The sequence below is a fragment of the Mirounga leonina genome, unplaced genomic scaffold (assembly GCF_011800145.1).
Source record: "Mirounga leonina isolate KUSES-001 unplaced genomic scaffold, KU_Mleo_1.0 Mir_101222, whole genome shotgun sequence".
In the NCBI taxonomy this organism is placed as follows: domain Eukaryota; kingdom Metazoa; phylum Chordata; class Mammalia; order Carnivora; family Phocidae; genus Mirounga; species Mirounga leonina.
This window is the reverse complement of record NW_023270085.1, coordinates 2,137,230-2,151,080: the sequence shown is the minus strand read 5'-3', so window position 1 is coordinate 2,151,080 and position 13,851 is coordinate 2,137,230. Positions and strand designations below refer to the sequence as shown.

Here is a 13,851-nt window from a genome sequence, read left to right as displayed (position 1 = left end):
CCGCAGCTGTCCACGCCGGAGCATCCGCTGCCCACCAGCCGGGCACAGGTAAAAAAAAAAAAAAAAGGCGGGGGGGAGCGCGATTGCCCGGCGCGCAGAGAGGAAGGAGAAGCTCCACCAGTACTGGGCTGGTCCCCACTTGGGGAATCGAGAACTGAGAGGCCGGGGAAGGAGCACTCCCATGGCCCCGCTGCGCTGAGGGAAGAGGTCGGGTTTTGCTGGATGCTGCCAAAGGCGTAGGATTTGCCAGAATTGAAAGGGGGGGGGGGGAGGCGTTTTTAGGTAGGGGTCATAAGGGATAAGGAGGAGATAATCACAAGCTGTCTGCTTTGAATCCCCTTTGCATTTCCCCATCTCCTCCTGGGGAGGAATATGTGGGTGTGCGTGTCCAACTCTTATTCCCTTTCTCCGTGGCAGACCATCAGCCAAATCCGAACTTGAATTCTGTCTGAGTAGCTGATTGCAGAGCTGGTAGGCCAACAATTTCCCAGGGGACATGTAATGGAAGGGGTCACTTTGACTTGTATTCAGAAGGTGGGAGAGGGAATTTTCTGTCTGAAGATGGGAAATGGAATTTTCCCGGAGGTGAGGGCGGGGAAAGGGAGCGGGATGAGGGATGAGGGATGAGGCTGCTTCTGACCCTTCCCTTCTCTGTCCTGCCCTATGCGACGACGCAGTCTTGACGCCCTGAGGACTGGGATCTGCAAACCCCACTGGACGGAGGTCAGGGCTGCGATCTGCAACCCCCAGTGGACAGAGGTCGACCTACCCTGAAGACGAGCTTTCTCATGGAGGGCACCTGTTGCAGAGGCTGGAAGTGAAATAAAGGCGTGCACTTGTTTCCGAGCTTATGTTTTATAATCCGAGAAATAAGGGGGGGGAAACTTCAGAAGGGTGTGTGGTTGAGATCTGAAACGTGAGTTTAACAGATATCTTAAAAAAAATTTTTTTTTGAGTATAGTTGACACACAATGACACAGATACTTATTATCATAAATCTGTGAGATTTAGACCATTGCACTCTGAGAGCCCAACAACAGCTCCACACACACTATTTCACCTAGAATTCAAAGCAACAGTTGCCCTCCCTCCTGGAGGACTGGTCAGAGGGGATGGAAAAGTACCCTGTTAGCAGGAGGACACCCGGTAGCTCGAGAAAGTTTTAATTGCCAGTCTTCTGCAAGGTATTTTTAGGTCAGTGGGCAAATATAAAATGTACTGCGGGGTGTTCATTAAAGTAAAGCGACTGCAGACCACTTCCCTGCAATCTACTACATTATTGACCTTTTCCCCCCCTTTTTCTTTACAGTCCCTATTGAGATACAAGGAAGGCAGAGCCTGGGAACATTGCTTTGGGGATTCCTCCTACAGATTAGGCTTTTCTAAAAAGCCTGAGCATCTTGTTATATTCAGATAGACAACTGTCGTCCGTCATGGCTAGCATCATTGCACGTGTGGGTAATAGCCGGCGGCAAAACACACCCTTGCCACCTTGGGCCCATTCAATTTTGAGGTCCCTGGGGAGGAGTCTTGGTCCTTTAAGGGTCCACATGGCAGAAAGAAATGTGAAGCTATTCTCCAGGAGAGTGGTGCCAGCCCAAGGGGAAGAAACCTTTGAAAACTGGCTGATCCAAGTCAATGGGGTCCTGCCCAATTGGAATATGTCTGAGGAGGAAAAGCTCAAGCGCTTGATGAAAACCCTTAGGGACCCAGCCCAGGAGGTCATGCGTTTGCTCCAGGCCGCCAACCCCAATCTAAGTGTGGCTGATTTCCTGCGGGCGATGAAACTGGTGTTTGGGGAGTCTGAAAGCAGTGTCACCGCCCATGGTAAATTTTTTAACACTTTGCAGGCACAAGGGGAGAAAGCCTCCCTTTATGTGATCCGTTTAGAAGTGCAGCTCCAGAATGCTATTCAGGCAGGGATCATAGCTCAGAAAGATGCAAACCAGACTCGCCTGCACCAGCTCCTTTTAGGAGCTGAGCTAAATAGGGACCTGCACTTTAGGCTGAAACATCTTCTCAGGATGTATGCAAATGATCAGGAGCATCTTCCTAATTTCTTGGAGTTAATCAAGATGATAAGGGAGGAAGAGGATTGGAATGACACTTTTATGAAATCGAAACGGCCCAAAAGGTCTGAGCTAATCTTGGAGAGGGCAGCAAGCCCTGTAGCATTTCAGGGGCCCCAGCCAATAGCAACCAGCAGTGCCGACTGCAACATGATAGAGGTAGATGATACCCTTGATGACTTAGATGAGGATGTGATCCTGATGGAGTCTCAGGACCCTCTACTTACATCCATCGATGCCCCGCCGCTCAGAGGCAGGGCCAGACCTCTCGATCCAGTACTGGTCACTGATTCCTCCAACAGTTCCTGGGCTCAATCTCCTTCCACCAGTGGGGGTTCTGGGTATAAGAATAAGGGTCCTGGGGATATGCGTAGAGCCAGGAAGTGAAAATACACAATCTTCTGTTCATATTGTGGTGAGGAGGGCCACTCAAAGGAAACCTGTAACAGTGAGAGCAACAAGGCCCAGGTGATTGAGAATCTGATCATCACCCTGCAGGAGCTGACACATACAGAGGAGAGGTCAAAAGAGGTTCCTGGCAAACACAATGACCTCTCTGGGCCTCTAGTAAGGTGCTAGAATGAGCCCTAAGTGAACCCTTAACTGTATTCAGAAGGGAAAAACAGCGGAGGTGGGAGTAGATTTCTATCTGCATTAATTAATCCACAAAGTGGATTTATTGTGGGCAGAAGAGGTCTTGGATATCACCAAAGTGGAGGGGATGGCCTGAACTCTGTCCCTGCTCCCTCCTCTGTCTGCCTAAGGGTCTATTCTGTGTGTGTGTCCGTTTCCTTGATGACTATTCTTTTTATGAAAGGAGTATAACTGTTAAACCTTCACAAAATGAAGGAAAATACAAATTACCCAAAACTCTTCATCCTTATATAAACATTGTCAGTCCTTTGATGAATGCCCTTCTAGGTATTTCCCTGTAACTGTGTACCCAGATAGATATATGTATAGATAAGTGAACAAATAAAAGTGCTGTTCTATACTGTGTATTTTTTACCAAACTATATGTTGTGGAGCTCTGTGTCAATGAATATATATAAGCATCAAGTTCAATGTCTCTGTGTGTGATGTTACTTTTAGGAATATAGAGGAAAAATAAATAAGAATCAAATATAGAAGCTTTAGTGGGGGAGGGTCACACTGTGAAGTGAAGTTTTCACCAACCTAATTTACAGATGAGGAAAAGGGAAGCTGAAATGGGCGGAATTTCTCCCAAAAAGGCCCTTATCACAACTGACCTGTCTCCGAGGGTCAGGGTCAAATCTGCACCCACTAGTTGATATTCCAATGCTTTCTTTTCTAATGTATCCTGAGAAATATGATGATGGACAGGGGTGGGGGCAAAAGTGGGAAATGGGTATTTCAGGAGGGTTCCATTCCTGTTCACTTTGGGAAGGAGCAGGGTAGATTCCTTAGACTGTGGCTACTGCTGCTTCTGGAGAACAGCTGGTGGCATCAATAAGACTATCCTTTGGGCTGACACTACCCTCTGCTTCTGCCCTTAGTACTGAGAAAGCAGCCACTCATGAGAATTTAGTACCAGGAAGCTCAGCACCTCCCAAGCCTCCCCCTGGTTACAGGCTAGAGGACACCAAGGAGCCCAAGGAGTTGCGGCTAACCTTGTCCTGATCCAACAAATGGGAATACCCAAGGAAGGATGAAAAGCCATCTGGGTGCCAGGGCATATGAAAAAACATGGGAATCAGAAAGCCCACATACCCTTTTAGAGCTGAGGACATTAATAGGAAAAGAGAGCACAGAAGAACCTTCCTGGACACCTGCTCCTGCCCATCTCACAGCCTCAGACCGGAGGGTGATAAAAAATGATGCTCTGTCCAAAGAACAGGGTCCCCTATTCTTTGTCGGTATATCAGTCCCTATCCTTGTGAGCAGGGCAAGGTTGATTGGGGCTGATTTTATTTAAGGCAGGGAATGCAGTGGAATGAATGCAGACCCGATGAGTTTGTCAGGGAGGAGACAGGGCTGAGAGGACAGAGTGTGCCATAGGAGGAGACAGCGTGTGGGGGCGAGGCAGCATAGAGCTGTAGAGGGAGGGGAGAGGAGAAGACAGGCAGGGGAGGAGAGGACACCTTGACTGGGCAGGGGATTCACATCGAGCCTGGTAGGAATGGCAGACCCTGGAGCTTTCACACACAACCCTGGGCCGTGTGGTCCCGAGGGGAGGGAGGTGTTTGGGGCTCTAATTATGCTAGCAGTCGGCCCCTCAACAGGGACAAAGGGGTGCAGGCTCGGGCCTCGGGCCTCGAGGGAGGGGTAGAAGCCAGGTAATGCGAGAAGCCCACTGAAGCCTTCTCTGGGCTGCCACACCTAGAACCTGCCAAGAAGTGCCTCTCCTTCCAGAATTGCCCCCCTCAGCTCCTCCCTGGCTTCTTGCTCCTGCTCCATCCCTGACCTCCTAAGCTGACCTTACAGCCTCCACACAAGCCACACACTCTCTCGCAGTGGAGGGAGGTGGAGGCTCAGCCTCCTGTGCTCTGTCAGCACCCCTCCCCTAACCCTAGCTCCCCATGTTTGCCTTAAGCTTCACCTCCTTAACCTCATGGGCAGAAGGAGACTGGGAGGGCCCTTCTGCCTCAGACCCTTTAGCTGAGAACTGGCCAGAGCAAAGGCTCATGAGTGATGAAGGATAGTTGGAAGAAAGGCAGGCAGGGACAAGGGGCCCCTGCCCTAAGAGGAAACCACCCTTAAAAGGATTTTACACCACCCTGGAAGGAGCCCTCCACCCTTTCCCATGTGATAGGTAGATGACAAAAACCTGATTGTGCGACAGGTGCATGGTGGGTTAATCAGATTAAAACAGCCCGCCAACAAGCCCCCAAAATCCCCTAGACTCAGAAACTCCAGTGGCAACACTCTCGGGTCCCCTCCCTCTTCGGGAGCTTTGTACTATGGCTCAATAAACTTTACTATCGCTCAATAAACTTTATCGCTCAATGAACTTTGCTCTGCTGCCCACTACTGTGCATCTGGTCTACCTCTTCACTCTTCTGAAGAGGTATGACCAAGAACCCTGGGCACCGAAGGAAAATAAATCCTGTAACAACGAGGCCCACTTCTTGCATCCCTCTGTGGGCACTTCTGGGCCCCTGGCGGCCACCTCCATCTCTCCAGAGACAAAAGAGACTCTCCCCCCACCCCCAGGCCACAGGTAACTCCACTCAGGCCCCCAAAGCCACAGGGGCTGCCAACATTCCCTGACTCTTGGTTTGTAAGCCCTTTATTCCTCCCTTTCTCTAAATCTTCCCTTGCAAGGCATCTGCCCACTCATCTATCCTAGATTAAAGTATCACCTTCTCTCAGTTTTACTCTATAAATGCTTGTCGAATAATTTACCCAAATAAACAGTTTATGCTGTCATAACTTTCTGGGATCAAATAGGGGGAAAAGAAAAATAAATGTGACACCTACCACTGCCCTCCTTTTCACCGGTGTTAGTTTGGGGGTTCAGTATAGACCACGGCTTTGTAAAACCGTTCTATGATTCATCCCCATTTCTTCCCTCCCCCATCCTCCTCTTCGTCCTGTACACTTAAAATTGTCTGAATTTTTTATTCCACCAAAACGAGGCAAACCTGATACTTTATTTCACTTTGTGCAACATTGGCTTTTCCAGTATTCAGGACCTGGGCATTCAGATCAAACTAAGGGAGTTAGCTGAAAGAAGGCTTTTAGAGAATTTTGTGTCTGATAGCCTTCATTTGAGAATTTGTTTTCCTTTTCCCTTCACTTTCAGTACTCGCTAAGAGAGGAAATGAGTCTTTTTTCAGGAGAAACCAGACTTTGCATGACCTTCCTGTGCATTATTCCCCTTCTAGATACTATTTTCCCTTGGTATCTGACACCCCTGTCTCACAGCCCCCTCCCAGATCTTTTCGGTGCCTGCTTCTCAGTCTCCTTTGCTAAATCTTCTTTCTCTTCCTGATCCTTCCAAAACAGCAATAGAAATTAGAACTACCACAACTGTAATTTATTGAAAGCTTATTATGTGCCAGGTACCCTTGTGCCGAGCACTTTAAATGTAGTAGCTCTTTAATTTTCCGGTAACCCCCTAAGATAGCTATTACTATCACTTTCTATTTCTAAATTACTGGGGGGGGGTTGTTTTTTCTTTAAAGATTTTATTTATTTGAGAGACACAGAGAGCGAGTGAGAGAGAGAGAGCAAGAGCCAGGGGAAGGTTCAGTGGGAGAGAGAGAAGCCGACTCCCCACTGAGCAGGGAGCCTGGATGCAGGGCTCCATCCCAGGACCCTGGGATCATGACCTGAGCCAAAGGCAGATGCTTAACTGACTGAGCCACCCAGGCGCCCCCTCTAATATACTAGATGACATTAATTTAATTACTATTTTTTAAAGCTTTTTTATTTGAGAGAGAGAGGGCATGAGCCGGGGGAGGGGCAGAGGGAGAAGCTGACTCCCCACTGAGCAGGGAATGGGAAGCTGGGCTCGATCCTGGGGACCCCAGGATCATGACCTGAGCCAAAGGCAGACGCTTAACCAACTGAGCCACCCAGGCGCCCCTAATTCAATTACTATTAATTGTCACCGATTTCTGATGAGGAAACAGGCTGGAAAATTAGGAAACTGCCTAGGGTCATGCAGCTAATTAGTGGTGGAACCAGGGATGAGATGCCTGGCTGACTGACTCCAAAGCCAGTGCTCCTTCCTAAGGTTAGTTCTCAGGCACAGCACCCTCTGACGTAGGCGCTATTACGATCTGCACACGACACGTGTATCTGCACATGACACAGGTGCTATTCCTATCTGCACATAAGCAGCTCTACACATAGGAAGTGCTTGGCCAAACGTCATACGAGCAAGTGCTTTGTGTGTCACACACAAGGATGGAATCTTCTAAGGAACGTTTCCTCTGACAGAAAGGAGGCTTTCGACCTTTTTCTTTCCCTCTGGGTTGCAGCTAGACCTCCTGCTGCCTGGCAACCACCCCCTTCCCCGTCTTCAGTTGCATTATCACATTCCATTCAAGCACTGTGCTGTTTCCCACCTATGCCTTTGGTGCAAATAGTTGTGAATTTAACATATGCAAGAGGAGAAAGCAGCAGCAATCCGTGCGGGAGGGACTAATTGTACAATTAGTGTGCTAGGGGGACTTCACTACCGGATTGGAAAAAAGGATCAGTTTGCTTTCCCTCCTGATGACACTAAATATGAATTCCAGGTCAGTTTGATAAATAAATGTCGATTTTATGCAAATGTGTATTAATTCTAAAATAATATATGTTGTTGTTATGAAAGGAATAAGAAAGAATCAAATGTTCAAAAGCAACCCCTTTTAATTCTGCAAGAACAGAAATATTTATTAGATCTCTGGATTGGAGAGAGATTTCCGCGGTTAAGAGTGATGAGAGAAGTGATAAAGGAAACACCAGTGACTCAGAAGACAGCATTAATAGAAATAAAAGAGAAACTGCAAGCTGAGAAGTCCGGGCAACAAATAAGGAAAACCATGATCACAGCAATGTTCTATTGTGTTTCGATAGCTAACATTATTAAAGTCTTACAAAGTGCCAGGCATATTCTAAGAGCTCTACATGGCTTCATCTCATTCTCACAATAAACCCTGAGATAGATCCTAATATTATCTCCAGGTTCTAAAACATTCTTACTTAAGTGGGGGAAAAACCCAGAAAACGCAAAAAATGTAAATACAGCTTAACAAATTACTATAAAGCAAACCACCACAGAGATCAAGAAATAGAATATTGCCAGTACTCCTGAAATCCCCAAGTCCCTGCCCATCAAACCACTCTCATGAGTTATGGCTATTATTTTCTTGCTTTTCTTTAGAGCTTTACCATTCAAAAACGAATCCCCAAACAATATTGTTTTGTTTTAGAACTTTATTTTTTGTTAAAGATTTTATTTATTTGACAGAGACACAGCGAGAGAGGGAACACAAGCAGGGGGAGTGGGAGAGGGAGAAGCAGGCTTCCCGCTGAGCAGGGAGCCCGTTGCGGGCTCGGTCCCGGGACCCTGGGACCATGACCTGAGCCGAACGCAGACGCTTAACGACTGAGCCACCCAGGCGCCCCTTTAGAACTTTATATAAATAGAACTATAATGCATGTATCCTGGATCTTTCTGAGATTCAACTTTTTTTGCATGTAGCATTAGTTCATCATTTTCAGCATATTGCATTACAGCATTCCATTCTAGTTTACAAGAAAGGATCCATTCTGCTGTTGATGGACATCTGGGTTGTTTCCAGTTTGGGGGCAATTATGAAAAATGTTTCTATGAACATCTTTTTTCTGTCTCCTGGTGCACATGTGCACACACAGGGCATATACCTAGTGTCGAGGCCACTTTAAGGCAACAGGCTTGAGCAAAGGAAATGGGAGCAAGGAAAAACAGCAAAGGCTGTGACCGCCCACCAAGCTGAATGCAAATAGGCTCCTTAAATAACCCACCTGGAAATAGCCATAGGCCCTAACTGACCAATTACAACCAGGCACAGTTCCTAAGATTACCAAAAAAGGGAAAATTCCGTAAGTCCCTGATGGGGTTTTGGGATATAGGTGAGGTTCAATGGGGTGGAGTCCAGAGCTGACGACTAAGAAAGAATTCTTGAGACGTCTTTGGTGCAAAATGGTGGTTTATTAAAGCATGGGGACAGGACCCGAGGACAGAAAGAGCTGCTGCCCCGGGGTTGTGAGGGGTGGCTGATTATATACTTTGGGGTTGGGGAAGGTAAGAAAAAGGGAGGTTTCAAAAGGATTTTTTTATGTTAAAGAAGACTCACAGGATACCGGAGGCCTTGCCATTGTCAAGTTAAGGTTGTTTACCCCTCTAATAAGGCATTAACATTAAGATAGTTGGGAACTTCCTGGAAGAATGTCACACGTGTCCCACCCAGGAGTGGGGGGTGGAGGGAGGTTGTGGGTGTCTGCTTATGCTTTGTCTTCAGCCAGCCTTCTGTTCCCTCTTCATCCCCATCCTCCCTTACTCCACCCTGTAACTGTGGCCCCTCGCCACAGCCTCGTTGCAGACAGTCTCTCCTTTGCTGTCCTTTCTTCTCCTCCCTTGTGGTGTATTCCATAAACTTCTAGCTCTTTTGTCCTGCCTTGGGTGAACTCTTTCACTGCCCGCACTGACAGCCCCCATCGGATCAGGGCACCCCACACTTAGGAGTGGAATCTGGCTCATAGAGTATGTGTACTTTCAACTTAGTACTAGAGACTACCAAACTATCTACGAAAGTTGTACCAACTGCCACTTCCACCATCAGTGTTTAAGAGTTCCTGTTACTACATCAAAAACTTACGATGTACTATATGCTGGCTAGAACATAACTTAAAAAAAAGAGTTACTGTTGTTCCACATATTCACAAATACTGGGTATTGTCAACAAAGCTTTATAACTTTCACTTCAGGTTTTAGACAACTTTTATTAAATTTAGTTCAAGGTACTTGATTTTGGGTGCTTTTGTAAATGTATTATTTGTGAATTTCATTTTCTAAGTGCTTATTGAGGGTATATAGAAATCTAATTGATCTTTTGATGTTGATTTTGTATACTGATTTACTAATCTCTCTGAATGATTGTAAATTTTTATCTGTAGCTTCTTTAGAACTTTCTGCATACACAAGCATCTCATCTGCAAATAATAATAGTTTTATTTCTTTTCCAATCCATAGTCATTTTAATTCTTTTTCTTGCCTCACTGCACTGGTAAGCCCCTAGAGTACAAAAGTAGTGAGGGGGAACATCCTTGTCTTATTCCTGAACTCAAGAGGACCACTTTCAACAATTTAACATTAAGCATGACACTGGCTACAAGTTTTGGTATACCATTTATCAGATTAAAGATATTTCCTTCCATTCCTAATTTACTAAGAGTTTTTAAAATCTTCAATGGATGTTGAATGTTATTGAATGCTTTTTCTGTACCTATTAAGATGATATCTTTTTTTCTTTTATCTCTTAATATGTTAAATTACATTGGTTTTTTAATAAAACAACCAGGCATTCCTGGATTTGGTCCTGATTTTTTTTTTAAAGATTTTATTTATTTATGGGCGCATGGGTGGCTCAGTTGGTTAAGCGACTGCCTTCGGCTCAGGTCATGATCCTGGAGCCCTGGGATCGAGTCCCGCATCGGGCTCCCTGCTCAGCAGGGAGTCTGCTTCTCCCTCTGACCCTCCCCCCTCTCATGTGCTCTCTCTCATTCTCTCTCTCTCAAATAAATAAATAAAATCTTTTAAAAAAAAGATTTTATTTATTTATTTGACAGAGACAGCGAGAGAGGGAACACAATCAGGGGGAGTGGGAGAGAGAGAAGCAGGCTTCCCGCTGAGCAGGGAGCCCGATGTGGGGCTCGATCCCAGGACCCTGGGACCATGACCTGAGCCGAAGGCAGACGCTTAACGACTGAGCCACCCAGGCGCCCCATTTTTAAAGATTTTATTTATTAATTTGAGAGAGAGAGAGAGAGAGCATGAGCAGGGGGGAGGGGCAGAGGGAGAAGCAGACTCACTGCTGAGCAGGGAGCCGGATATGGGACTCCATCCCAGGACCCTGGGATCATGACCTGAGCTGAAGTCAGACGCTTCACCTACTGAGCCACCCAGGGGCCTGGTCCTGATTTATTTGATCCTGATTTACTATAATTGTTATATACTGCTGGATTCAATTTGCTAATATTTTGTTTAGGATTTTTGTATCTTTGTCCATAAGAGATATTAGCCTGTAATTTTCCTTTCTTTTAATGTCCTTGTTAGATATTAGTATCAAAGATTTGCTGACCTCATAAAACTAGCTGAGGAGTACAACCTCTTTTTTCTCTCTTCCTTTGGCTCTCCCCATTTCAAACAAAAAAACTAAGGTCCAAGATGTTTAAATAGATTATTCTTCATATCTGTATTATATCCAGTTATTTGCTTATGACCATGGTTTGTTGAACCAGCATCTGTATATTCATGTTTCTGATGTTTCACTATTATAAACCTGTTGAGAAGAACATCCTCAGTCACATACAGGTTGGCACATGTGCCAATTATTTCCTGAAAACACATCCCTAGAAGTAGAGTTGCTGAATGAAGGACTATGTTCCACAGGAACCAGAGGGGGAGTTGGCCCATGACATGACCTACTTTGGTAGCACTGGCTCACATTTAGGGCCCTTCTTCATTTCTTAATATATATTTTTTTAAACAGGAGTTTTCTGACATTTCTTTTTTTCTTTTTTTTTAAAGATTTTATTTATTTATTTGAGAGAGAGAGAGAGAGAGCACAAGCGGGGGGGGGGGGCAGAGGGAGAGGGAGAAGCAGGCTCTCTGCTCAGCATGGGGCTGGATCCCAGGACCCTGGGATCATGACCTGAGCCGAAGAGAGACACTTAACCTGACTGAGCCACCCAGGTGCCCCAATTTCTTAATATTCTTATAATACTCTTTGACTCTGAGCTACTAGACTTTTATTTTTGTTTTTTAGACTTTATGCTTTTTAAATCATCTCTACACCCAATGTGGGGCTCGAACTCACAACCCCAAGATCAAGAGTTGCATGTTCCGCCAACAGAGCCACCCAGGCACCCCTAGACTTTAATATGTAATATTTAGAGATCAAGTCAGATCTAAGAAATCACCAAATTATTAAACTTTCAAATAATTTAGGTTTTTTTCCTTAACTTTTTTTAATGGAATTTTCAAACACACACAAAAGTACAGAGAATGGTTTAATAAACCCCCATGTTCCCATCACCCAGCTTCAAGAATTATCAACACTTAGCGTATCTTGTTTCATCTATAATCCCCCATTTTTTTTTTAAGATTTTATTTATTTATTTGACAGAGAGAGACACAGCAAGAGGGAATACAAGCAGTTGGAGTGGGAGAGGGAGAAGCAGGGAGCCCGATGCGGGGCTCGATCCCAGGACCCTGGGACCATGACCCGAGCTGAAAGCAGATGCTTAATGACTGAGCCACCCAGGTGCCCCCCCCCAAACATTTTTAATAGGATACTTTATTTAAAGATTTTTTTTTAAGTTGCTCAGTTGTAACAGTTTTTCTTTTAAGATTTTATTTATTCATTTGTCAGAGAGAGAGAGAGAGAGAGAGCACAAGCAGGGGGAGCTGCAGGCAGAGGGAAAAGCAGGCTCCCTGCTGAGCAAGGAACCCGACGCAAGACTCGATCTCAGGACCCTGGGATCAGGACCTGAACAGAAGGCTTAACCAACTAAGCCACCCAGGCGTCCCTATTTAAAGATTTTATTTTTAAGTAATCTTTACACCCAATGTGGTGCTCAAACTCACAGTCCTGAGATCAAGAGTTGCATGCTCCACCAACGGAGTCTGCCAGGTGCCTCTTAATAGTGTACTTTAAATCAATTAGTAGACATCATATCAAATGGTATGATTCTTCTATACTTTATTCATAGTTATATCTCCCCTTTTTCATTCCAAATATTCTTTTATCAGCGTAAAATTATATAACATGAAATTCACCATTTTAACCATATTGAAGTGTATAATGCAGTGGCATTTAGGACATATTCAATTTGTTTTATTTGTGCATTTCTCTTTATTCTGGGTCAGTTTTTCTCGAGGTTTTTTTACTAATCCTTTGGACAAATTCACATTTGGTTCAGCTAACTCTTCTATTGTTTCTTCTGTTTTCTACCTCATTGATTTCTACTCTTATCTTTATTAATCCTCCTTTCTACCCTACCTAGATTATTATACTGGACATTTGCAACATATATTTTCAGTCTTTCTTCACTTTAAATATATGTACTTTGGCTTTAAATTTGTTTTTGAGTACTGTTTGAGGTGCATTCTACAAGCTTGGCTGAAAAGCAGATTTTTCATTATTACTCAGTTCTACATGTTTATCCATTTCCAGCAAATGCAGGCACTTTTCTGGTGAAGACTCATGGCAGAATTTAGTCTCAAGATGGACACAGACTTCTGTAAACTTCCAGATTCACAGCGCCAAACACCCTTCACCCTAGCTGAATACTATATCTTGAGGTACTTGATGTAGATAATGTTGAGGTTTGGAGCTGACGACCAAGAAAGAATTCTGAGACATCTTCGATGCAAAAAGGTGGTTTTATTAAAGCACGGGGACAGGACCCATGGGCAGAAAAAGCTGCACTGGGGTCACGAGGAGTGGCCCATTATATACTTTCAAGTTGGGAGGGGGTTAGGGATAGCACAAGTCTCTAAGGAATTTTGGAAGCAAGGTTTCTAGGACCTTGAGGGGGCTAGCTATTGTTAGGAAAAGATCATTTATTACTGTCTAGTAAAACCCTAGTCATGAGACCCTTCAGGTATATATCAGTGGACCATAAACTTGGGGAATGATTGCCAACATGTATCTAGGGGGTAGGGATAAACGAAGTTTCCACAGGAATTTTTATATGTTAAAGTAGACTTACAGGATCCTGGGGGATCGGGCTAAGACTGCCTTTTGCCCTTAGCAAATCATTAACATTGAGGCAGCTGAGTCCCTAGAGAAAGGCCACTCCGCCTGTTTCAAGGACTTGTTGACAGGCTGTAGGCAATAAGGAAATTTAAGTTTTTCTTTTGCCTTTGTTTCCCACATCAGTATTCAATCGGGGCGCCTGGGTGGCTCAGTCAGTTAAGCGTCTGCCTTCGGCTCAGGTCATGCTCACAGGGTCCTGGGATCGAGTCCCACATCGGGCTCCCTGCTCAGCGGGGAGGCTGCTTCTCCCTCTGCCTGCTGCACGCTCTCTCTCTCAAGTAAATAAAATCTAAGGGAAAAAA

General features: G+C 45.1%; 1 protein-coding gene across 1 annotated transcript in view; it reads left to right on the top strand.

Annotated features, from left to right (window-relative positions):
• Positions 1-1,433: 1,433 nt before the first annotated feature.
• ZCCHC18 (zinc finger CCHC-type containing 18) overlaps positions 1,434-13,851 on the top strand; it is a 37,423-nt gene continuing 25,005 nt past the window's right edge. Inside the window, 1 exon segment of the mRNA XM_035006921.1 lies at positions 1,434-2,636. Coding sequence (XP_034862812.1) covers positions 1,434-2,636 — 1,203 coding nt within the window.